This window comes from Harpia harpyja, chromosome 1, assembly GCF_026419915.1.
Source record: "Harpia harpyja isolate bHarHar1 chromosome 1, bHarHar1 primary haplotype, whole genome shotgun sequence".
Classification (NCBI taxonomy): domain Eukaryota; kingdom Metazoa; phylum Chordata; class Aves; order Accipitriformes; family Accipitridae; genus Harpia; species Harpia harpyja.
The window spans coordinates 101368370-101394926 of record NC_068940.1 but is presented as its reverse complement, the minus strand read 5'-3'; the positions used below and the strand labels follow the sequence as shown (position 1 = coordinate 101394926).

The 26557-nt window shown below is 42.5% G+C and overlaps 1 protein-coding gene across 1 annotated transcript; it reads right to left on the bottom strand.

Moving 5' to 3' along the window:
- Positions 1-10040: 10040 nt before the first annotated feature.
- On the bottom strand, positions 10041-25115 carry XRCC2 (X-ray repair cross complementing 2). Its single transcript, XM_052807132.1, has 3 exons — positions 24999-25115; positions 20175-20256; positions 10041-14431 (listed from the first exon to the last, which is right to left on the bottom strand). The coding sequence occupies exons 1-3, from the start codon at positions 25035-25037 to the stop codon at positions 13716-13718; spliced, it is 837 nt and encodes a 278-aa protein (XP_052663092.1). The 5' UTR covers positions 25038-25115; the 3' UTR covers positions 10041-13715.
- Positions 25116-26557: the final 1442 nt, after the last annotated feature.

Sequence of the window (26557 nt, the reverse complement as noted above, 5' to 3'; positions counted from 1 at the left end):
TGTGTGCTGTGGGAATACTCAGAGGAGGACATTAAAGTTTATCACTGAAGTTCAGGTGCCAGGTAAGCAAACAGTTTCTCAGGCCAAAACCAATCATTTAAGGCAGTTATTCCAAATACAAAATCAAGCAGAAAGTATTAAATAACCTTTTAGCCTGGATCCCCTGCTGGGAGGGGAGCATTTCCTGACATTGGATGGCAGCCTAGAATCTATGATCTGGCCTAGAAGTGGCTTTTTTTTTTTTCTTTTTTAATTAATAAGCTATAAATTTTCACCCCAAATGACCACCATGGACCCTTCTGTCTTTTTAGACTGTGAGAGAGAAAACCACTGAATCACCTTGCCCAGACAGACCGTCCTTTGAAAATCTTCTTGCCTGCTTGGTCTGTTTTGAGCCCAAAAGCTGAGTACTGAAGAGGCACTCCAGGGACTGTTTATACAGTTTACCCAATAATTAGTTGTTAGAGACATTAATTCATGGGTAGACGCTTCCTCTGAGAAATTATTCCACAGCTGAAAGTCCTCCCACAGCTGGACGAGTCAGGCTGAGCACACGGACCTGGAGATGTTTCAGTCCCATCAGCCAGAGGTTGGGAGGAGCAGTGCCAAGGGGACTTCTGCCGCCGTCCTCTTGCTCCAAGCCCTGGTCCGGACCACGCGCAAACTCTCGCCTGAGCGCAGTCGTTCGAGCAGGGCCGAGGGGGCTCCAGGGAGCCGCAGCGGTGCCTTTGCTGATGCTGATAACCAGTGATAGCCCTCCCACACAGCCCCGCCGGGGCAAACTGAGAGATGCCATCACTGATAGACCTCTGCTGCTTACCACAACAACCTGTTCGCCCAGAAGGACAGACGAGATCTCCCACGGCTCAGTGGGAAAGTGTCCCAGACTGCTCTGGCACGAAAAGGCTCTGCATATGGCCCTGGGACATGTACCGGGGGGTGGCGGAGGGGCTGCAAGTGAAATGCAGCTCTGCTTCTTGGCCTCTTGCATCCAGGTCAGGCCAATTGCTTGGAGGACAAGATCCCTTTCCTACACTGTGGTGTGCAGGACACAGCGTAGACCACGTGTCTAATAACTCTTCACCATGGGTTGAAAAGTTAGGTCTGTATTGGTTGTGAGGAGTCACAAGAGCATCGATATCAGGAAAACCAACCTCATCTCACTGCTTCTCCTAAAGCCACAGTCAGACACCGCGTTCACACGAATGCTACTGGGAAGTGTGACTTACTGTATGAGAAATGCATGAGTAAGAGTTTGCTGACTAACCCCTAGTTAAAGGAAATAAATTGATTTATTATATGAGCATGACAAATTGAGGCACCGGTCTTGCAAGTTGGGGCTGTGTGAGCAGATCTCTGTGTCCGCGTGGCTCTGATAGGGCCCAATAAGGCTGAGAACCAAGCGTTGTAGTTGCCAAACCGGCAATACAGCTGGTTTGATAGCAAAAGGTTGGAAAGTTTGTGTTTATATTTTTCTGATGCGCCTGAGTTTTGGGTGGGAGCCATGGGACCTATGGCACCTAAGCTGAAGCACGAGGACAGACAGCTGCTTTGTCAGCAGGGCAGCCTTCCCCAGTGTGTGTGCTGGTAAGAAAGCACTGCCTTTTCTGTTTTTAAATGGAAACAAATTGCTTCTAGGACCTTGGATCTGAGGAGGGGATTGTCACCATGTGTCCAACACAAACAAAAAAATGAGCTGAGCCAAGAGCAGCCCAGTGCTTGTCTCCCATTCCCTGGCTTTAACCACAAGAGACTCCTCTTGGCTTGTGTGAGAGTGGGAGGGAATGCAATCACCGAGCAAAAAATGTTGTTTCTACTTGATAGTTTAACATTACATAGGCAGCAGTTATGCTTTTCTACTGAGCATACTTCACTCTATGGAGTCTTAGACTGGCCCATCCTTGCAGTAGAGAAAAAGAAACCGAGATAAGAAAAATGCAGCTACTTTTTTTCCGTGACACAGATTATTATATTTTGTTGGGGTTTTTTTCTGAGTGGAACAATTACACCAAAAAGACTAGTGTGGTTTTAAGCCATCACCATGATGACTGATGTGTTTGATGGGAAAGGGCTGCAAGTGACCAGGGTATGAAGAGTGTAGGGGACAGGCAAGAGGAGATGTTTAGATCATGGATTTTGATCCAGAACAAGGTGGAATTGAGTGCAAGTCATCACAGTCTGGTAACGGGACACTGGCCTCTGTGCAGTGAGCCTGTGGGTACCACTACAGGCCTCTGAATCACGATGTGAGATGACAGCAACTGTCAGCATGGCCTGCCTTCCTTCTCCAGTCATCGTCAACTGGCTCCGTGTGTGCATGCGCCTTCCTAGCCACCACAATAATTTTTTCATGCCCCGTGTTCTGAGTATTTTGGGAAAGAAGTAGGAAAAAAGGAAGACAGCCATGTATGATGATTGTACAGTCAATGGTGGATTTCGAGTTTTCAGTTGGAGGAATAATGGACTAGTGTTAGAAATCTGGTTCAGTTATGTATGTTCTGGCAGACACAGCTGGAGAAAAGCTTTAGGTATAGAATGCAAAGTCCAGTTTGACTTTGTAAAGATGTATGCACACCCTTAACTTTAAAGATAGAAATTTTCCCGTTGACTTCCCTGGAACTATTCATGCATTAAACATATCCATGAGCCTTTCTAGAAATAGGGATATAAATGAGACTACCAAAATAGTTAACCAGAAGTACTTTCTGTACAATGAAATAGGAAAATTTACAAGGGGTGTGCACATAGGAGTTCTTAGGAATAGATAAAAATCTAGGCCACATTGTTAAAGGACAAGGCATTGTTGCTGATGTACTAGAGGGTGTTTCCAGCTACCTATAGTGCAGACTAGAGTGCAGTTTGCATTCGTTACGTTAATTAAGCAATTTCTGGAATTTAGCATGTGGCGGATTGGCAGGAGGCAACTTTAACTTGGGTTGTGCAGCTGAGATCCTTTCATTGCGTTGACAACCCTGAGTCACGCCAACAAAGCAGCACACTCGGTAATGCATTTCTGTTGGTGGCTTCTGTGCAAAGTCAAACTTAAACAATTCCATTAGGGTCTGACAAAGAGAACTGATAAAAATAAACAAGATTTACATTACTTAAGCAGTCTGTTGTGGGCAAGATATCCAGAGTCTGGTGATGCATAACAAGTTACCATTCAAGGTGTAGCTTCTCTGGACTATTAAGACTTCTTCTATTAGTTATTAGCCTCTAGTTATTTTTTTTTTTTTATATTCACATGGGATATGTTTCTATTTTTATTGTCTGTATCTGTTTCCTCACATTGTTTCAAGTCTGTTTTTCTTGATAGGTTTATTGTTTAGCTTATGCTGTAGTCATTAGCATTTAAATCTATAGGTTGTTTTGGAGTCACCATTGCCTATGTTTGTGAATATTAGTTACACAAACTTCCAGCAAATAAGCAATATTGTGACTTGAGCTAGCGGCTGGAGATGAACACGAACCCAGCCTACAGCAGCATCGAATCCATTTTGTGGCTGAAGGCCACTTGTTTTTGCAAAGCTGCACTATACTCAAGCCTTTTAGACTTGTGTTTGCTAAATCACCTTAAAAGAGACCTTTAAGCTTTGCTGTTTTGTGGCAGAAGTTTTGGCAAGCTGCATTCTCAGCTATCTTACACGTTTCCTTTCATGCATTAAAAATGGGTACTTGAACAAGGCCATCAGCTATAAGTCTACAAAAAGGCAACTCCTTTTTCAGGAGTACTTAAGGCTTTTATACAACTGCATAGGATTGGCGGGGGGGGGTGTGGTTCTTTGTATCAAGACTACACTCTGACCTCTCTTTTCTTCTGTACTCAAAACCTAATGTCACCCTACCCAGGATTATCAGGATCTGCTTTTGAGTATCAAGACCAATGAACTAGTGAGAAGGAGACCTGTGGGGAAACAAGGCAAATCCAAAATCAGATGAGGCTCCAGTCTCTACTCCAATCTCTACTTGTATTTATTCTGGTTTACAGTGGGCTTCTTTTGGCAAGGGGTGATTCACCGCTCTGAGCTTTGGCACACTGTTTCAGACAGGGAGGAAATCTGGGACGGGAGACCACAGTGTAAGAAAATGTACCTTGCAGTCACTTTTCATTAAACATGCTGGAGCTAAAGGGTTTCTCCATTCCCTTTGAATGTTCTGTTTTATACCATGATGGCTTTGCAAGATGAAATGCCTTCTATCCTGTCTGTGTGTTGCTGTTGTTCACAAGAATCCTAGAGGCAGCTAAATGTATGGTTTAGTCTGTGGATGAATTAACATTTTAGTTTTAGTACCTCCTACCCCATAATTACATGCAATGTTATTTGGAAAGAGAGTCTGAAAACCTACCTGCTTCCCAAGAACAATGGTTTTGGCGTCAAATAAATGGCAGGACAAGTGACACTGAAATCCTCCAAGGCCGAGATTAGCTAGTCACCAATTCCAAATACTGGGAACTTAGCACATTTTGAACTTTTACACTGGTATTTGGTGATTTCTTATCCTAACAGAAAGCACCTTCATTTGTGTTACCTTCATTTTCTTAGAAGCTAGACCTTGCTCCTGGAGAAAACCTGGAGGTTGTAGGATCAAAAGATGTAGAAAATCAGCCTTGTTGTTCTGTGTCTGCACGTTTCCATCTTCAGACTCTAACTCAGCCGTGCCGTATATGTAAAAGTGCAAATTCAGGAAGACTAGTTCAAAGTTTTACTCTTGGCTTTCAGATGCTGTAGAATGCTGTTCTCTTTATATCCAGTGTGTTCATTTAAATACCCCTCTGTCTGTAGCTCCACCTGCACTGTCTTCTAGTACTCCCTCCTACTTATCCCATTGCCCATGATATCTTTGATCAATCCATGAGCGGAACAACACTGTTGTGTAATGCGCAGTCCAAACTGGAGTATGGCTTCTGTCCAGAAAATAAACCCAGAGACTGTGTCCCTGTCTTGCCTTTTGCCTCTCAAATCTGTGGGTAGGATACCACACACAGTATATGACTTACCAGAAAAGGAAGTATTGGGAAATTTTGTTTCCTGGAAGAGGTATTTGTAGTGGCAATAAAAAACAAACACAAAAAGAAAAGCCCATTTTGAAATCTCAATGCTCTGTTATGCTCCTCTGACTCGTTAACATTCAGTTCATGGCCAATACTGCTAGGGGTGGGTAAAATGTCACCAAAACTGGTAGAGACAACCTCTGCCCTTCATTCAGAGCAGCAAAACCACTTGAGTTTCTTTACAAAACTAAAGTGACTTCAACGCAAAACACAGGCACGAGATCCTGCCAGAGCAGAGCCACATGCAGAGCTAAGGAATTTGAGCAGTATGAGAGAAAGGGGTTTACTTGGTGGTTTCTGTACTCTGGGACAGTGGTTAGGAGTCACTGCTACCACATTCGAGCATTCTGCCCTAGAGAGGAGACGAGCCTGCTCTCACCGTGCCAGGAGCAATGTCCCTCCAGGAGCCGTGCTGGACCTCCCAGCAGGCACCTCCAGGTGAAACTCTCCTTTGGGCTCTGCTGCTGGTGGTCGGTCACTGGGGTGATTTACCAACATCAGTGTGAGTTGATCTGCAACCAGCAAAGACTTGAGAAACGTCAGAAATTCCCGTTCCCATCGCTGAGAAAGGCTGATTTGCTGCTGCAGCGAGCATGATGAAAATCAGACACGTTAGGATTTACCTTCCTAGTCCAGGGCGGGGTCTCACTTACTCCCCTGCTGTGGTGGGAGATGAAACCTTTCCTGAGCATTTAGCAGCCAGCAGTGCCTTTGGGAGGCCGAGCAGCAGATCATGGGCACTCTCTGGCAGGCACCAAGCAGCTGAACCCTGCCTGCCTCCAGCTAGCATCGACTGCTGTTTTATTTAACCACACCTGTGGGAGCGAAGGAGGAAGTTCAGCCAGTTGTTAGGATGCTTATGGCATCCCGCAGGACATTTCCACAAAATCAACTGTGCTAGCAAATACTTTTGTGCATCTGCTCTGAGGGACAGGGATGTTTAAGTTATTATCTTCAGCCAGGGACTTAAGGCTTAATATGCTCAGAGCGCTTGTGCAGGCCATATCAGTCAACGGGAAGGGTTGCGTAGCGTCAGCCTGCAAGGTTTGTTGTGAATAGGATTGCAGAATAATCATATTTTGAACGCCTCCATGGATTTTAAAGACGGTGAGCTTTAACTGCATGGGCTATTCAAATATCTGACTCTACTGGCTTCTGTAACCTCACTGCCTATGCAACTGGTCTATATAATTTGCTTAGGGTATTCATAAATAGCATCATGTTTTTCTGACGGGTGAAAATACAAGCACCTGTATAATTTCACAAACTGTGACTTCATTGTCAGAAAAGTGCCACTGATGATAGTTACGGTAATCAAAGTGCAAACAGTGGCAGTAGTCTCACTGCAGAACCACAGAGTTAAGGCGTTAAAATAAAGGATGAGGGCAAGTTCAGTCATGACCTTGTAAGTGAAAGCTCCCCACCATGGGGCAAGACTGCTCAGCAGCTGTGGGGACAGGGTGGCCTCCCACCAGCCTCCCACTTGCCAGAAAGGGCTGAACTGTGTCCTGTCTCCAGCTGGAAGGAGCTGTGACAGCAGCTTCAAGTGGCAATGTGCTGCTCCCACCAGGGCATGCTCAGAAGAGTACAGAGGAGCAGAACAGCAGCTCTGGTGGCATGTCCTCTCCAGCCAGGTTTTCCCCTTCATGGTGGCCACTGGCTGCTCCTGCAAACTCCTGACCTTTTTAGACTCTGTTTGCTTTTCCAGCTAAGCCATTCCTTGCCATTTTTCTACAGGCTCTTGAGTGAAACGGAGCCCTTTGCCTGCCAACTTTCGATGACCATATGGCTTTCCTTTTCCCATGCTTTAGCAAAGCCTCGAGGAGTTCCCCGAACAGCTTCCCCTCTTCTCTACTCCGTCCCCTCTCACTTCCCTGCTCAATCTGGGCAGTAGTTAACACCCAGCTTCTGGATGGTTTGGCTGTGTGAGTTGATAGCCTTGCTAGATGAGAAATTAATAAGCTCTTATTCATTATTCAATTTTGCAACAGACCATTTTTATAAAATACTCTTCACAGTTTTATACCCCAGAGCCTCTTCCCACTTGTGGCATAGCTCTACCTTGGAGACTCTTTCCCAGCTGCCCTTCTGTGCATTTTGAACCTGGAGTAGAAGAAACCTCCATCTTTTCAGGGGTGGCCTCAGGTGCCCGAGACAAGCTGGGTTATTCCTCCACTGCACTGCATTTCACATCAGTGAGGCAGTATGTGATCAGCCTTCAGATTAACTGAAGTCCAGTTAGGAAACGTCATCATACTTGCACTGCTACAGCCAATACATTCATTGGAGGGCGTGACCCTATCCGTGAACCAAAACAGTAAAGGCATGCTGCTTTTTGAGGAAAACTAAGGCAAACCCAGCAAGTGACATGCTGCTGGAATTCACTAGACTAACACCTCCTGATGTTGTGCAGCTGGAATGGCACAACTGCCACTGTGCAAAGCAGTGAGAACTGACTTTATAATGTTGGGGACATGCTAGAGTAATTTCTGTACCTAAAAATCCCATTTTATATTCCCTGGGAAGATGGTATTTTTTTTTCAGTTCTGCTAATGCTATTTCATAGCAAGTTGTGGGTCTCTCTGGGACTAATCTTACTTGTGCCTTGTGAATTGTGGTGTGCCATGTGGTGTCTTGTTTACTTACTTCTGCAGTCATTCTTTACCAGATCAGAAAAACACTCTGCTAGTATTTTGCAAGTCAAAAGCAGCTTCGGAGTTGTTAAAACTGTCTGAGATTTTACTGAGGAGAAACTAACCCGCTTTGACGAGATCTCCACTAATGTACACTGATTTTCTAAACCCATTCGTTGCATGGTCCAAATACGGCATAGATTTGTTACATGACTGTGGGATAATACTTGAAGTTGTGCACTTGTGTGAGAAAGGATTCTTCGTTGAACCTGGTGAACACACAGCACAAGAGACCGAGGGTCAGCTGGGGGCTCAGAGGTGGTAATACTGAAGTGCTGACTGAGTCTGGAGGATGGGTTTGCAGTTGGAGGTTCTGGCCCTTCAAAGGGTGTGGACTTGCTATTGCATTTTCACTGACCAGTGTCATCACACTGGCTATGCAGAGGACTGTTACAGTTGGAAAGCGTGGCTCAAACCTGCCCCAGATGACAATGCCCAGCACCATCTACCAATCCACACAGTATCACTCACGTCCAGTAAAGGCAAACGTGATGATGTTCACTGATCTCTGCAGCACTGATGTTTGTATTATGGAGGAGGAGGCTGGGAGTCCACGGAGATGTTGGGCTGGAGACAGAACTGTCAGTGGTGGAGTTCGAGCAGAGCTTTTGAGATGCTCTTCGGAGACTGTACTCCCCACCGTAGCATGGTCTTCTCTCTCAGCAGTACGATAGAGTATGAGAGTACGCAGACATTGTAAGTCAAAAATCCTATTCACCCCTTCACAATATGGACAGTTGGTAAGGGAGACGTAGAGTCTGTTCCTCGATGTTTGCCAAGCCACCTTCGAGGCCTTGACGTCTATCTGCTGCTGCCAGGAACCTCATGGCCTTGCTTGCCCTCTTTTTGTAGCAATGGCCTAAAAATCTTGTCCTTCTTATACTCAAAACCTGAGATTTCTTCTCCTTCGTATCTCCCCACAGGGCTAGGAGGTCTTTAGCACAGGCCCAGCTAGATGTATGAGGAAGAAGCCTGGCAAATTGTTTAAATTAAAAACTAAGTGGTTGTGCCAAGTCCTGCAGTATGAGAGTGCCACCATCCAGAACATGGCTGTTCACCAGCATTTGGCAAGGCAGTGACATCTCGTCACTGCTCTCCTTGAGCGCTGAGGCCCACACAGGTACACGGACCAGTTGGTTGGGGCAGGATGCAAAGCAGTGTGGGAAAGCAGAGGGAAGACTGCCAAACTTTTCCCAAGGCAAGTCACAGCCACGTTTATTCAAAATCATCTAATCCAATGCGACATTACTCCTGATTGCAAACAGAATGAAGTCTCCAAAGCTATTTACCAGTTTCACTGATGTGTCACATGGGTTCAGTCTTCTATATTCAGGTATCCCAGTCTGCGCTGGTAATAAAGAGCGTATACATAAACTCTTAGCAAAGGAGAAAACTATCCACTTCCAGTAAAACATGGTCCTGACATAGAAAGCTGTGAGTGCTTTTGGAGCTAAGTGCTGACTGTTGGGAAGGCGTCTAGAGCTGGAGGGGAAAAAGAAAAACCAAACATAAAAACAGGAAGTCTGTTTTTACATTTAATTCCTCCTGGGTCCAGAGGAGCAGGGTTTTATATCTTCATTATAAGCAAGCTATACAGCATCTACAGAGTGGAATCCATCACCAGTTTCATCCATTGGTGGGAAGAACCTGCAGGTCAACTATGGCCAGCTTTATATTTGAAAGCATTACCATGCTAGACGCGTTAGTTAACAGTTCAAGAATCCTTTTGTCATACTACATGTTATTCATAGCTCAGTGCCATTCTGCTGCCTTCTTTCAGGCACAGGGATGGCCAGACTTTTATTTCGGAGACTGCTGCAGGGCATCACAGTTTTCTATCCAGAAGATCATGTAGATGCATTGTACTGATGCTCCTTTCCCTGTCTGAAAGCTTTTTCCACTGCCAAAGTCCTCCAAGCTCTTCCAGTGTTTCCCCTTTTTTACAAAATGCACAAGTCCTGCGCTGCTGCGTAGTTGTTGGAAACATTAAAACTGTCTGCAGCTTTTACGCAGCCAAGTCTTCACTGCAACTTCCTACACGAGCTCAAGTTTGGTGGCGTGGCATGGCTTTCACCTGAGGTGAGCATTAAGTTTGGCATAAGGCTTGCTGATCACAAAATGACATTGCCCATTGCCTCAGTATGATATCCGTGTATCAAAAATATATTTGAATAAAGAGGTTCAAGAGACAATTATTGGAGCAGCTACAGAAAATAACTAAAATGTTATGTTCCTCTCTAGGACATGGTCCAAGCATTACATCCAGCAGCCATCAAAATGGTACTGCCTTCTGCCTTTGTCCATTAGTCTCCAGTAAAAATACAACTGCAAGTATGCTTCCACGTGAGAACCCTTATCTTCTGCCACTTCCAAACTCTATGGAAAATTAAGTGGCTGGCATCAGTTATGTAAGAAAAAGGAAACTTGAATTTTACATGCAAGTACAAACTTAAACCAAGCACACTGTTACTTGTATTTTATTTGCTCTATAAAAAAGTTTAGGAATACGAAGAACTTTTTGCTGAATATAAAAAAGACATTTTCTTTCCAGGTGTCCACAGAAATACTGGTTTATTTAAAAATAAATATAAAACCTGCACAATACCTTAATTTGGTTTTGCTAAAAACCTCTCTCATTATAAAAAGGATGGGGAAAAAAGGGTGAACTAGTTCCTCTTTATTTCAAGCTTGCTACTTTAATTTGAAGTTGCATATGAAGCAACAAACAAAAATTCTAAGGAATGTAAAAAGTTCCTATGCCTACAAAAGCCTTAGTAATACAACACTGAGCTGAAGAACAATGACACTGACATGAAAGGGTTTTCATTTCTAAGAAATACCAGGATGAATTAAGAGTTTAGGAATACATGCACTCTATCCTCATACTTAATGGTATGCGGTGGCACTTATCTTTTGCAGGGCTGATTTCCAGCAGCATAGACCTACTAACCCAAAATGCGCTTCCTCCCTGGGAGACTGAGCTCCAGCAGCACAGGTCACTCCCGGTTAGACAGTGGGCTGGAGACTGGGCAGTAACTGAGGTCTAGGTGAAAGAGGAGAATTTGGATTTAATATTCTATACTAATATAATGCTGTGTTTAATATACTGTTCCTGGCTCATGAGGAAGAACTGCATTCTCCACTAACTATGATTTCTACGTAGTTTAATGGAGAAAATTCTCCATTAAAAAAAATGGTAAAAACTATCTTTTAATACCCACAGTTCATTAAGGTACAAACAAAATTGCTGTTTCCCAGGTTCTTTATCACTGCATCTTTCCTGCACTTGTATCCTAAAGGTTCATTTTTCCAAACGGCATAATTCTGGCAGAGGATAAGGTTAGTGTGCTCCCAGATTGCATACTGCCTATCCCTCCTGCAGACTTACAGGGATATGCAGATGCTCAACATCTCCAAAAGCTAGGCTTGCTATACATCTGAAACAAATGTGCAGAGCATGAATATTACAATTACAAGAGAATTGAAAAAATCTGTCTGCATTCAAAGTAAAAATAAAACTGGGAAATTTCAAAATTTCCTGAGGTGCTCTTTTTGATCAATTAGAACTTTGGCTTCACTTCAATTTAGGCATTTCTTTTATAGTACAATGCAAAATATAAACTACATTGTGAATAATATAAAAGCTTTTTTCCAGATGGGAATGCCGGAACATTTCCATTGTTTTTTTCTCAAACATATTTTTTAGCAAGTATGATTTTATGAAGCAGTTAATCTTCGGTGGAGCTATATTCTCCAATAGAAAAGGGGATTGTTGTTTTTTTGTAGTAGAAACTATGTAGTCCTATAATTTTCACATTTAAAAGTTCTATAGTTCTACTTGAATCTTTCCATTTTTTTCACAAAAAATTCAAGTATGCCCTTTAGAATAATTCCCAGTGGAAGTGTCTACTCACGTTAAACCATCTAACTTGGGTCCAGTCTAGGCTGAATGGTTAAGTTGTATGTATTTCATGTATTTGTGTACTTATGCAAGTTCTGAAATAAAATAAATATTGGTGTTGATGGAAGAAGCAGCACAAATGAAATGACAGTCTGTAAAATCATCACCTCTGCGGGGATGTTGAAAAGGCAGAGTTCACTCATGTGTCACAGTAAAAGAACTGACAGCATGAAGATGTGATCAGATGGAAGGTTTAACATGGGGGGGGGTGGGGAAGGAAGTTTTCCCACAGAAAGGATAATGAAACTGAACTCATTGTGAAAAGACATGGTGGAACTCAAGAGGGTAAGTAAGTTAAAAATGGATGGAGGATAAAAATTCATGGAGGATGGTCTGACCGCAGGCTCTGGTCAGGAGCTCCCTAAGCCCCATGCTGGGGGAGGCTGGGAGGCCGTGCCAGTGAAAACTGATTATTCTCACGCTCCTCCCAAAACCTTTGGTACTGGCTGCTGTTAGAGGTAGAACACTCATTGTCTTTGCAAAAATCCAGCCAAATCACAGCGATGCCAAATTCTATAAACAACAGTATAGATACACGCTCCTAGCTCTATATACAGAAGTCTGGGTATGCACACTGAACTATACACAGCTGGCAATCCGGGTATACATTCAGCTTGAAAAGCTGGCTTCAGAAGTCAGGAAATTAAAAGGTAAGTGTCTCACAATAGAGTTTTTTAGGCATCTTCCTCAAAAAGATACTGTGCTAGATACTTCTTCTTAATATGCATTTTTGTTAATAATCTGTTCAATCTAAACTATAAAACGTGCTGTGCAACATGACTGAACGAATATTGCTGTGAGAAATATTTTCCCCTTGTTTGAGTAATTTAAATTTGTAAGCTAATGTAAGTTTTTGTATTAAATAATGTACTGTGTGCAATTTTCTTTCTTGTAAAGTACTTTGAAGCTTTCAAAGGGCACTCTAGGTTAATAAATAATATGGTACTCTTTGCCAGAACTGTAGGGCATTTCCCATAAGTTCTGAATCTTCTTTGCCAGAATTGCAACATGTTGCATGCCAAATCCTGCACACAAATGTTCTACATGTGGCAAATACATATTGGTAAAGACCAGAGGCATGGCATTCCTGGATTTCTTAGACAGAGTGGGGGAAGGGAAAGAAGTGGGAGGGAATAATGAGGGAGGGCAGAGAAAAAAAAAGTATGTCTGTGCATACATCTAAAAAAACCCGACAAAAAACAACCCCCCACACCCAAACCAACCCATAACCCACACTTCATTATTTTCAAAGACTAAACTGTTTGCTGCACGCAGCACAAACTCACAGGTACCCAGAACTGGGTCTTGTTTTCCTTCAGTTACAGAAATCAGGCCTCCATTTCTATGATAGCTGTAGATTCTTCAAATCCAGATGTTTGTAAGGGTCAAAACACCTACAATCCTTGCTTCTCCAAGCACGTGCTAATGTAAACAGAGAGGCTGCAAGCTTGGAGAAGCATGGTCAGGATTACCGCTATTTAACAGGCTGTGAAAATGAATCCTCTTCGGGCAAAGTCCTGAATGCATTTCATATGCCCTAGGCTACTGGGAATAAACCAAGACCAGTATTTATAAAGAGCGAACACTCGCCTTTTTGCAGTCTTCCCCAGGGACAACTAGGCTCCTATTTCTGTAGCTTGGAAGAGGAGCAGTGTCAAGCAGTAAGTCCCAGAGATGAAGTCAGTGCATTTGGCTGCATATCGCGGAGGTTAGATTACTGAAGGATACTAGGAGTTTAAAATGTCTTTGGTTATAATTTTGATTTAATCTCTTTATGCATTAAGCACAAACAAGTAATTTCAACATTCCTCACTAGTTTGGACTGAACGTCTACAGTAATTCAAAAATGTTACCATTTCCTGCCCTTCACTAAATTTTAAGAAAACGGTGACAAAAATTCTTAATCACCCAGCAACAACCAACTAGTTTAAAAGGTACTAAAAACTACTTAGACCTAATCAGGCCTTAAGCACCAGGATTTGTTACACATTTAAAAAACAAACTGAAGTTAAAACTGAACTCCACATTCTGCAACACCAAATGAACGTTTTACTACATGGTTTCTTTTGAGGTGGCAAGAAATGACTGTAAAACCTTTGCTGTTGCCAGAATTACATTGCTTAGAGAAAAATATCCTGTGGGTTACCATTTGTTGCCATGATTTACAAAGATAAGGTCTGTAGTCTGTATCGGTTTCATGTTGAAGTTTTAAAGGAAAAAAGCTTTCTGCAGAGTTTGTAGATTTCTGCATAAGTGTCTGTGTTGTTGCAAAGAGGGCTAAGTGATGCTCTCTCACAAGCTTTTCAAGAAAGTTAGCACATTTCTTCAGATTCATCTCCTGCAAGTTAAGACTCTCCCCTCCATTGCTTCTGTCTATCCAATAAAAAGCTGATACGCTATCTAAAATCAAAAGGCAGAGAGAGGGGTGAGTGCAAAACATGTTTTCTAAAGAGTAAAGAGTGAGGAGTAACTGAGTGCTAGTATTGCAGTTCACAAGAAAAAGCCTTCCCAGGCACTGCTTTATCATTTCTTCCGTCCTTTGTGCCAATCTGTTCTCAAGAATGGTAACTAGACGAAGCATATCGAAATGGTAGTCTGTATCAATGAACATGACTTCTACTTCCAGTCCTCCTCCTGATTTTGGAATGATGCAGCGGGCTATTAGGTGATAAAGCATTTCTGTTTTTCCTGTTCCTTCTGGACCATGGAATTCAATGACATCTCCTGTTCAAAAACACAGCAGCAAGTTGTCAGGTAACAGCATTTATAGCTCAGAGTCAGTTTTCAGTGTTTACTGAACCAATACTCACTACTCCACTAACTGGAAAATGCATTTTAGAAAGTTTGATAACAAAGGTTGAAAAAAACCCCTGCCAATAGCATCCAGGACACCAATACCAACAAAAGGTTGGCAACTGGATTTCATCTATATCATTGCAGACAGATGAAGGCTGAAAAGGAAGCTGCTACACAAAAGTGGCTAAGAAACCATCTATTTACACTATGCACACAAAATTAAGAAATAAATAAAAAAGTAGAGGGCAAGCAAAACAAAAAAAAAGTTGATATATTAAGAGGTCCAAATCATGTTGACACATACATTTTTATAGCCCAGACTGTCCTTCAGCATTTCATGTCTGCTATATGCTTGTTCAGTATCTGCACGTGTCACAGGATACCAACAGGAATCTGTGACCAGTAAAGAGAACGCCAGTGTATTTATTTAGCACTTACATTCTTCTATGGTCATCATTATATGAAACTGCTTCTTTTGACAACGGGGACTCACAGATTCCTTCAACTCCAAGCAATGACTCTACTGTCTGAAGCAAAGGATCTCTGTCCATAAATGGGACTCAGCCTAACTGCCTGATCCATGTGGGTCAATAAAATACATATCACATAAATTTAAAATGTTAATTAAACAAAGCATTATGCTTTACTAGAAAGCCAGGTCTTTTGTTGGATGTGAATGCAAGATACTCTGAAGTCTTTTCCCAAGTCTTCTGATGTCTTATATCAGAGCAAGACTCTAAAAAAAGTTAATTTATTAGATGCTCTTTATAAATTTCTAATTTCAGAAACTGGATTATTTATTTATGACATTTTGGATTTTAGGCAGAAGGGTAAAGACATGCAGCAAGGAGAATCACACAACTATAACTGCAGGAAGGTGAGAGATTTCTATGGCCTTGGCAAGTGCACATGGCATAACACCTTTTCATAGGGGGGATGCAAGAGTAGAGAATGAATTGCAACTTTACTTAAACATGTTTGTGCCTGCCTGAGTTAACAGGGTTTTTCAAGTCATTACTCAACTTCCAGAGGATGTCCTTGTTCATAAGTGCGTATAATGTCAAGATGCATCTTGGGATGAGGGGTGGAGGGTGGTGGGGAAGAACTAAGCTCTTACATCACCCATTGCAAACGTTGAAAGCAATTTACACCTGATGCGACAATTCTATCCATTTCAGTGACACTCAGACTGCCTGCCTCGCCATAATAAAATTCCTGCTGCTCCACAACTGCAATTCCATTTTTATGAATTTCTGATACTTTGAAATTTATTAGAGCTTGATTGCCTCCCAAACCCTTACTTATCTGTTCTGAATGGCTCTCCCCACTTTTGAGATGAAAGATGACTACACTTCCTATGACATAAATCTTCATTTTCTCTTCCTGTTCAGAGGTCGCAATGGGCAACCCTGCCATGTGCAGCCAGCATCTGTTCTGCTGTCACATAGACTGTGCTAGTGACAGAACTGCACCCTGTTAGGATAAGATACCAGCTTGGAAGAACTCCTCCTAAGCATGCTGGGTACGTCATTCCCTCATATTTCATCTACTGAAATATTTTAGAACAATTGCATAAGGTACCTCTTCTTAAGAAACAAAGTGGATCTTCTGTCTGCCACGGGCTTCGGCACAAGAATTCTGCCACCCAGACTGGCATTTCTGAATCCAAACCAGTAACTGAATTGGGCCAATATGCAATAGAGATTGCTTCACCTACCTTTACAGCAAAATATGACTTGTTTAACTAAAACCAGCAACTCTATATGGTCACTCAGAAGCAGCAGTGGGCAAACCTGAGCTGCTGTTTGGTAATGATTCAAAAAAAGTTATTCTGTGAAACAAATGCTTGACTTTATCCATTTGAAGATGTTCTATCAGGATGTCTGTGTTACAGAATAACATTGGATGAGCTTTTACTGGCAGAACTAACAACTTTATTTAAGTAAAAATTCTAAGTTGAATGAAAAAAATAATTCTTGGGAGTTTTTGTGGTGGTGGTTTATAAATTTTAACAGCAAGACAACTAAGCACCCTTCCAAGCTTGTTCAACACTGCTGAACAAGATACACATCTGGGTTGTAGTTTGACCAAAATACTTAAGTTACTCTGAAAAGAATAACAGCTTGGACTGTAAAAAAACCTCAAGAGGGCCGGGGATTCCTGTGCCTTCATGATTATCAAAGAGGCTGCCCACAAGAAGAATGGGTGCAAAACAAAAGCCGTTTATAGCAACATCTATAAATGTAGGGTTTCACTAAATTAGCAGCCAGGCTGTTAGAGTAAGATAAGGGGAAATTCATCCTTCTGGATCAGAGAGGACAAACCATGACACAGCAGAGGAGGAAGTGTGGCCAGCAATGTTTTCAAGAAGCCTTTGACACAATAACTCATGGAAGAAACTTAGTGATCAGTACTAGCATCATCCATTAATGTTAAAATAACTTTGTAAGGACTAGTAAAAAGATACTGTCACAGGATGAAAACAGTCTGAGAGGCAGAGTTGGAACAGACACTTTAACATGGAAGAAAGTTAATGGGAAGTTATCCTGTTAGAATTGGTGTTGCCCAATGTTAAACATCTCAGTAGGTGAATGTTCCATTAGCTTGGCAAAATGTGTAGAAAACAAACTAATTGGGTTAATAAAGACTTAAGATTGTGAAGATTTAACAGATCAAGGTGGATGAGCAGAATGATTTCATATGAAATTCAGCACTGACAAAGTCAAGAAGTACATTTCAAGGAGTCACCCAACACATTGCTTGGCTCACGGTAGCGTGGGCCCACTATGGGCAGACCGAAGAGTACAATAGTCCACTGCTATGCAATAGCATACAGGATAAACTAAATGATGTTGCATAAACATAAATATTTATGTAACACTAATATATTTTTAACTGAAACATTGTCCTCAGTCCTGGTCATCAATTCAGTGTTATCTTTTGAATGAGAAGAGCCTAAAGTTTTGTCTGTAATCACTACACTAGCAAATGTTGGTTAAACTATTTTCTTACACAGCAGTTACAAACAGGCTATTAGAATACTCAGCAATAACTCTGCAGGTTTCACATCATCAGATACCTTGAAGTTACTGGACTAGTAATTTACAATACTGTGCAGAAGCTCCCACTAATATTTGTACCATTTATAAGTGAAGTAGAAAGGCCTAATATTTATTCCAAGTTAACGTTGGGTGTCATACTATTGCTGAACATCAGAGCTTTATACTGACACCCAAACCTTCATACCAGTGGCATAGGAGAAATATGACTGGCAATAGTGGAAGATTATTTAAACCTCGTGTCACTTTTGCTCCATTCCAGAAGAGCTTAAATGGTATGTAATTAATATGCTTATGTATTCTTAAATATCATCATAATTAGAAGGAGTGACTAGAATATCACAGCAGTACCTATGTTAGCTGTTCCTATTTTATAGTACTCTGACATACATGTTATGAACACTTAACTACAACATAACCTTTGGATACTTTATTGAAACTTCATATATATGATTGTTTCAAATACCATCAGGAAAAAGAATAATTTAGGTCTTTGCATTGCTTTAATCATAGCATTTTAGATTAAGAGCTGTTCAGTACGGACTTCACGGACAATGTATTACAGTATTCCACAGTGACCTACTAAAAGTCAAGTTCATGACAAATGGAGAGGTAGGTCTTCAACAGGGATTTAAGACTGAATAATGAGAACACATCAAAATAACACATGGACTCACATAAATACTGTGGTATTAAAAGACAAAGCAAAAATGTAACAAAAGGTGAAGTCCATTTATGTATATATAGCTAAAGTTCTGTGCTAATATGTTAGGCAGTTTCATTAATGTCAGCCAAAAAGCATGACCAAGATGGATCACAATTGATGCCACCTGTTAAAAGCAGAAGAAAAATAGAAGTGCTTCAGAAGCTCAGTGACTGTGCTGGCACAGAAAAACCAGGGGTGAATTTAGAAGGTTTCCAGCCATCTTAGAACTGAGGTTCTGGAACAGTCTTTGGACAGACATGAACAACCTACATAGCTTTAAGATCAAAGCTGATAATTTGATGATGCAATTATGTAACGCTGTGGACTGGGACGGCAAGGGCAATTACTGACCCCCAAGGAAGGCTTCTTATAGTCTGTTCTACCAGAACATGGCCAGTTTAGTCTCAAACATTTGTTTCTTGTGTGTAAAATTCATTAAAAAAACAAGCCCAAAAGATCAGCATTGTCTATTACTGCATTTTTTCAAAACAAAAATATCTCATCTCTTAAAAAAATTGTTAAGAATTCAGGAGCTTTGTGAAGCATACACCAATTTCACTACTGCTTCTTAATTCTTCTTGTGGGTAACAAAGCATTTCAGAATTGAGAGCATTTAAATAATCTTCTCTACTCTGTTTGCACTGGCTTACCTGTATTTCTCTGCCCTTTATCTTTGTTATATCGTATTTGAAACTTTCAGGGGCAGGAATCATATATTGCTAAACCCCTAATGTATTCTCAAGTGCTGCAAAATAATACATGAATAGTCTCACAGTGACTGCATTTGTAGACAAAGCATCATCTCTCATCCAATTATCCCGATTCTTTTTATTGCTTTTTCTGCTATTTCTTCTGAACCTTCTATAATTTGTGGAAATTCAAATTGCAGACAAGTATGTTGATAACCACTGCAGCCACATACTTTTCATATGAAATCCATTCATTCATACATACATTGAACAACTGTAGTACCTCACAGCATGATCCTTACAGTTTGCCATTCATATACCTTTTTTACTACATATTTCTAGTTTTGTGTAATCTGAGTAGTCTCCTCCATTGTGAAACCCATGACATTTCACACAATCTGGAAAACCAGTCTGACTTCCTGAATAATCAAGGAATTACTTAGTGTGCTAATTTCTGTATAGCTCAGTAATTTCTTTCATTAAAACATCCGGTCTTGATCTTAAAACTTCTTGCTAGAAGAATCTACCTTAAACTTCTTGTACCAGTGTCATTGGGAGGTAGCCCAATTTCTCCAATTTGATATTCTCATTTATTCACTGAGGGTCTATATAAGCCATTTTGATCCTAACATTGTCCGCAAACTCATTCAGCTGATTAGTACCTATGTTGATGATGGAATTGTTTCCAAAGTTCCATCTAAGCATAATCGGGATTTTTCAGGCCAAGACTGAGTGGCTCGATGACTTGGCTTTATTGAAAAAACACTGTTTGCTCATGCCCCTTTTCCTAACTGATCCAGACCACTCCATATCACTGAACTCTTTGCTATCTATTGAACCTCAAGTTCTTTGCAAACTTCTGCAGTTATGACTTTGTGGTGGTTTTTTAGACCATTCATTAAAAAAAAAGGTTAAATGACAGAATCTGGAACAAATTTCTGTAAAACTACTAGAAACAGACCAACATGCTTGGTATTTACTCACCTACATCTGTGTTTTGATACCCATAATGTAGATTTTTAAAATCCATTTCATAACGTTTGGAATGGTGACTTTGCATTATTTCACTTTATCTAGTTCACATAAAACTATATCAACAATTACAATTCTGAATCCAGGGCAAAAAGATCTACTTGTATGCTTATCTCTGGAATACTGTTCTGAAAATACTTTTACATCAGCATTTTTCCATAAATGGGATAAAGATACATTTTTACCGTGAACAGGAGATGCTTCCTCAGCAAACAGATAAGGTTCAAGATTCTTCAGAGAACTTCTGCCCTCAAGTCGTGCAAGTAGCTTTTAAGGAAAAGACAGAAGAGACATGCTGTTAACTCAACATAATGGACCTTGGGAATCAAATTTAAAGGATTCTGAGAACTGGGAGTTTTCCATGACAGCCCTATGAAAAGATTAGTCTGATTTTTAAAATGTTTTCATAAATACACATGGAAACCTATAGTCTGGACTACAGCAACAGAAGGTTCCATCCTTACAAACAATTAGCACACAGATTCAATGGCAGTAAAGAGTAGATATACATTAGGGGAAATAAAGCTTAAAAAAAAAAAAAGCTGCATAGGTAGACTAGCAAGAGGGATCGCCTCTGGTATACAGCAGTGCTGCCAGAACATTGACAGAACAAAGGAAAAGAAGACGATTTGTAATAACCATCACTGCCACAACAAAATACTGGTTGAGAGGTGAAACATTACCCATCATTAGTCTCCTGAGTCAGTTCCTCTGAGCATTTATAAGTAAAAACATGTACATTTCATCTGAAAAGTTATATAGGACTCTTCTGGACTACAATCCCATTATATCATAGTTACTTGTTCAAACAGACTATGGATTAAGAATGATCAAAAAGTAATTAGCCACCAGTGGCTCTGCAAAAACCTTTCTAAAGCAAGCTCGAATTTGTAAAGCAAGTTCCTCCAAAGCCCTTTGTAAAGCTACTCCATTATAAAACAAATTAGTCCAAAGTTCATGGACAATTTCTTAAATTGACAGGTATTTGCATAGCAAGTAGACAGGTATTCACATAACTTGTGTTATTTGTAGTTCTGGCACACATTTGTAAACCAAGAATGAACATTTCACCCAGTGCTGGGAACTGTTATTCCCTATGTGTATTAACACACGTGGGAAAGGATACTATCAAGGTGCTCAGAGCATTGCCAGAACACATACCCTCATGCCAAATATTTCATTTGCCAAGACACCCAGCTGTCATTTAAAGAGTTAAAAAAAACCAAATCAGTATGAATACCGATACATACATGAATACATAGTTTTATCCCATCCTCTTTAAAGCCAGTCACCAAACAAGCAGCAAGCACACACCTTTAAACACATACTGCCTTATCTCGCCTTTCCTCCCTGCCACATCAATGAGCAACATTTGCTCTGAATTTTCTTAAAAGTTGTTTAAACAGTTGTGTGCGTGTGTTTGCCTTTAATAGTAGAATAAAACTCCATTAAATAGCCCTGAATTTACTTCAAGTGGTCACGATGGGAATCTAAGCGTGACATTTTCATTGACATTTTAACATTCCCTTCCATTAACAAAATGTCAATGTGTTTGCCTTTGTTTGCCTGTTCACATGTATTCAGGAGAGTTTTCTGACACGTCCACTGAAGGGCCATAAAAACACTTGAATTGACCTTGCTCTGGATCTGCAGATCCTCCCATTATGTTTCACACATTTGCACAGTGCAGAAAACACTCACACAGTGAACTCTTGAATATTTTGGGAATCAGTAGGGTTCTGTAAACTGGACAAAGCAAAAATCCAGATGGACATATGTACACAAGAATACAGGAGCGTATCTTCAGGCACATAAACCAGGAGCTTGCAACTACAAAGAGGGCCATCGCAGACCCTACACACGCAGCCCTCCCATGCAAGGGGCTGCCTACACCTGGCCCTGGCCCCTGGCGAGGAGAGGAGAGGCTGCACCTGTTGTGGAGAAAGGCCAGGGATCTTTCGCCCCCTTGTCCGGCAGTGGAAGTCAAGAGAAACAGGAAAACCACCGCAGGCTGCTGCTTTCTGATGCTTTTCATTTCTTAGCAAAGGAAGCACCACTCTGGCACTCAGCGATCACAGGAGCTTGATTATAGGCACTGCTGGGGCCGGGACTCACAACTACTGCTGGTCTAAACACATTTCTGCAGCCTCCTGTTCTCAAATTTATTTGTACACTAATGAATACATCCATTACAGTTTATTTCTTCTGGAAAGAATGAGCTCCTGTCTCTTCTTAGACTATCACCTCTTTCAGCTTACTGCTACAGCTTTGGAAATACACAGTGGATTGATCGCTATCGTTTAAATATGATCCTGCGGTTATTTAAATGACAAGTTTATATATTCATTTTAAATAACTACAGGTGCTTACTCTGAGCACTGCTCATGTAGGTAATTTATGGTAATTTGCTGATGATAGCACACCTGTGTTTTTATCAAACTTGTATTTACTTCCGAGTTCTGAAGCAGAATCTCCAAAGGCACTTGCCTCATTAGTGTCATGCTGGGAGCAACGGGGTTCCTGGCAGAAACAGCTAACAATTTTCCTTCATATCTAACAAAGGTTTGTCCACACTACAGCAGTAGTGACGGAAGCAAAGCTGAGATGAGACACCAGACAGGCATCCCTCACCTCTGCCAATATGAAAGACAGGGACAACGCGGGTTTTTCCAAATGGGCAAAAGCCACCTTGGCCCTCTTCCAGGGGAAGCATTTCCATTTTGCCTTCTAACATTTTCTTCTGTAAAATGGGGTGGCAGGGGCGGGGGGGGGGGAAATCTACAGCATTTAAAGGGTGATCTGGATGGTGGACATCAGGCATCCCAGGCTTTGTCATGGACAGCATACAGAAGACAGCAGCACAGCACCACTGAAAAGAGCCTTTGAGTGTGAAGAGGTTGGAAAGAAAAAAAAACCCAAACAATTTCAAATCACATACTGGAGACTTCAGATTCTATAATTTAACTGTAGATGCTAGTTTCTTCTTTCATAATGCTCTTTTTATCTTCTTTTACACAAAATACCACCTTTTAGCAACCTGCTACTGGTAGGTCTTCGCTCTTAGGTGTTCTTTGCAAGTGTAATTATGCTAGCAAGAAACTGCACATATGTGCAGTTACGTGTAGAAAACAAGCTATACAGCAAGAGTCAGGCAACAGTTGGGTTCAATTTCATTAATGACAAGGCTGATGGGACTCAAATATTTCAACTATGTCTTATAATTTATCAATTTCATCTTTTTAATAAAGAAATATGCATATGGACAGTCCCACTGACTAATACATTATATGCTTATACTATATTGGTTTCAATAAAGCTATGCATAAATGTAAGCATACATGTACGTCTTGTCAGGAATGAGATATTACTTCATTAAAATGTTAAAGAAATTCAAATTAAATAAAGCTCTGTTAGAGGCTGTGAGCTAACCTACAGGCTATTTACACATACAAACCTATCTTGAGTATGAGACAAAATTTAATTTTCAACCACTATAACCGCTCTGACTGAGCTTTTGTAAACTTTGGGCATGAAGACATATGCAAGCAATTTATCATTTATTTTATTGTGATATACCAGAGGTGTTTAGTGAGAAGCTCTAATTTGTTATATTAATTATATTCAATAATAAGAGTACAAGACTGCGGTCTCAGTATAACTCTCAGGAAAACCTGATCTTACGCATGAGGCTATTTGAGGAAGTATTGTTTTAAATTAAGTATTTTCTGTTTCAAGGGCTTTTACCATTTTTTCTGGATGATGTACTCATACATTAACCTTTTTTAACCCATCAGTTATCAACTCCTCCCTCATTCAGGTTTGGTTATCCCTTCCATCACAGGCAGTTGCTGCCATGTGCATTCCCTGTTGTGCACCGCTCACGTGGACAAATAAATGCATTTACTCACTTGGACACAGAGCACAACTCATGTCCTTAATATGTATATATTTGCCGACAGTGGACAGCTGTTACTATTTTTTTTTTAAGTGTCAAAAGGGCTGAAGAACTCAAGTCCCACTGAAAAAACACGGAGCTTTAACAAGAAATAAATATTATCACACGTTTCTATGCTTTTATGTGCACTACTCGGCATATTCTGATACAGTAACATACAAACCTCCCAAGTAATTAACTTGCTGATTGCAAGAACAAGTCACTAACAAATAAACCACCCAGCAGAGAAAAAAAAGACCAACCAACAAAACCCCCAAACTCAAAACCCTTTTCTGCCAAGAACAGGAAAGCAACTTCACCTTCCATACTGTTTATTTAAACCAACCCTTCCTCACAGCTCTTCTTCCCTACCGCATCCACTCCAACATAGCGAAGAAAACACTGATAAAGGAATTACTGCCAACACCTGAATACCCCCCCCCCCCCCCCGCGCTGCAAGAAAGCTCCATGGCAGGCATTTCAACCCGAGTCCCAGAGCCGCAGCCGGGAACACAAAAGCAGGACACAGACCCACGCTACCCTTATCCTAGCCGAAGCCGGCTCCCTCAGCCAGCAGCCAGCCACCCGCTGACAAAACCCTCCAGCAACACCGAAGTGTTTCAGGGCGACCCAACACCCCCGGCGGTGCCTCCCGCCCTCCGCCCCCGCAGCTCCCCTCAGCGTGAGGCGAACCCCCGGGGCGTGCCTTCCCGCAGCGCCGGGCTGACGGGGCCCCGCTCCCCGCCCTCCACAGAGGAGGAGGAGGAGGAGGGGGAGGAAGCAAACGGGAGGGGGAAGGGCGGCGGAGGCGGGAGGGCGCGGCTCTGCGGGCCGGCTCCCCCCTCTCCTTCCTCTCACACAACGTCCCTCCGGGAGGCTCCGCGGGCGCCGGGCGCTCCCCTCCGCCCGCCCCGAGGGGGTTGGGGACGGAGCTACGCCCGTCCCCAACCCCCTCGGGGCGGGCGGAGGGGAGCGCCCGGCGCTTCCCCTTCCCCGGGCTGCGGCCTCGCCTCACCCTCCCCGGCGCCCCGCGGCTGAGGGGAACCCGGGGCGGGGAGGGAGCGCGGCGCCTCACCTGAGTGCCCGACTCCGCCCTCCGGAACGCGTCAGCCATGGCGCGGCTGGGGGAGGGGGCCGCGGCTCCCGCTCCAGGCCGGCAGCAGTTACTGCGCAAGCGCGTTGCCGTCGCCCCCGAGAGCAGCCCCGAGGGCCGGCCGGCGGCTCTGCGCATGCGTGGTTCAGCCCCCGGGAGGGTGGGGTGGAGTCCAGGTGCTGTCGCTTCGCGGGTTCGAGTCCCTCCTCGGACTCACGTCGCGCCTGCCGGCCCAGAGCCGCCTGGGATTCGCGAAAGACCGGTCACTGTCGGGAGGCGGGTGTTTATTTGTTTTTAAAGGGCCTGTCTTTTTATAGGTTGGTGGTTTGGGTTTGGGGTTTTTTTTTTTCCTGCTCCCGATGAAATGGGAGTGGGTGGCTGGGTTGACATGATTCAAGGGATGCTCATCTGTGACCCTGGGGTTGACGTGACTCAAGGGATGCTCGCCTGCGCGGCTGCGATTAAACTCTTGACGCCTGCGAAATTGCTCTTTGCAAAAGCCAGCTATCAATTATGGCTCGGATTAAAAGGAGCCTGGAATATCTTACATAGTGCACCTTGAATGAACCAGGCTTGTGTGGCGTGTGATGCTCCAGGGCAGGAGCCGACTGCTCAGCGAGTCCCTCGCGTGGGCGGCTGTGCATCCATGGCCGGCAGCGGGACCTGCTCCGCTGGAGGACCGTGGCCCATCAGCCCATCCGCTGCTGTTGTGCAATGAGAGGGGCGAGCACAGGGAGAACGCGGAGAACCTGTTTGTGTTTTCCATAGGCTAAATGCAAAACCAGTACGATAAGAACAGCAGCTCCCCGTATCTGCATATCAAAGAGCAGTAGTGATATCATCCCTTTGCGTTTAGCCAGGATATCGGTGATACTGCACGTTCTTACAGTTTGGAGGAGAAACGGGTGGTGGAGTTCTTTGTTTCTTCAAAGAAATCATGTTTGTCTGTATCACATCTGTCTGTATAAAAAGAGTTTCTCCTAGCTTGGTCCTGAATACACCACAAATCAGAAAAATCTAACCTCAGACATAAGGCGGTGGCTTTGTTTACTCTTTCAACCCTCTTTCAGCCCAAAATACACTGCTCCCTCTGTTCAAAACACCGTGTTGTTGCCACCTGACTCTAACTCGAGGTTTTAGATGGATGACACCTGCCTCCCCAAGGTCAGCTGGATTTAACCCAACTCAAACCAGTACTTTTAGTGTCAAGCCCTAATAGTACTCATTAAAGTACAGGAGGGAGATGGTCTCTCTGCACAGCCATAGTAGCCTGTCTTCTTCTCTGTGTATGGATACACATGCAAAATTATCAAGGGCATGGAAGGGGGTTCTCTAGTGAGAAAGACTTGGACAGCTGGGGGGGGGGACACATGGCACAAAAATGCAACTATAATACTATTGGTTTAATTTTATTGATGGAATTTTCTGCCTTGCATTTTGGAAGAAGTCAACATAAGGGACAGACAACCTTAAGAGCTACGTGTCTGACTATTGTTGTAGTACCTTAGAGGTCTGGGCCACGTTCCCTGGAAGAGTTCAAA

Excerpts from the sequence above, each read along its gene's own strand:
- XRCC2 (XM_052807132.1), bottom strand. The coding sequence starts at position 25,037 with ATGGCTGACGCGTTCCGGAGGGCGGAGTCGGGCACTCAG. Across the intron at positions 20,257-24,998 it reads GGGCGGAGTCGGGCACTCAG|CTACTTGCACGACTTGAGGG; the intron begins GTGAGGCGCCGC and ends TTTCCTTAAAAG. Across the intron at positions 14,432-20,174 it reads GGAAGCATCTCCTGTTCACG|GAGATGTCATTGAATTCCAT; the intron begins GTAAAAATGTAT and ends GTTTTTGAACAG.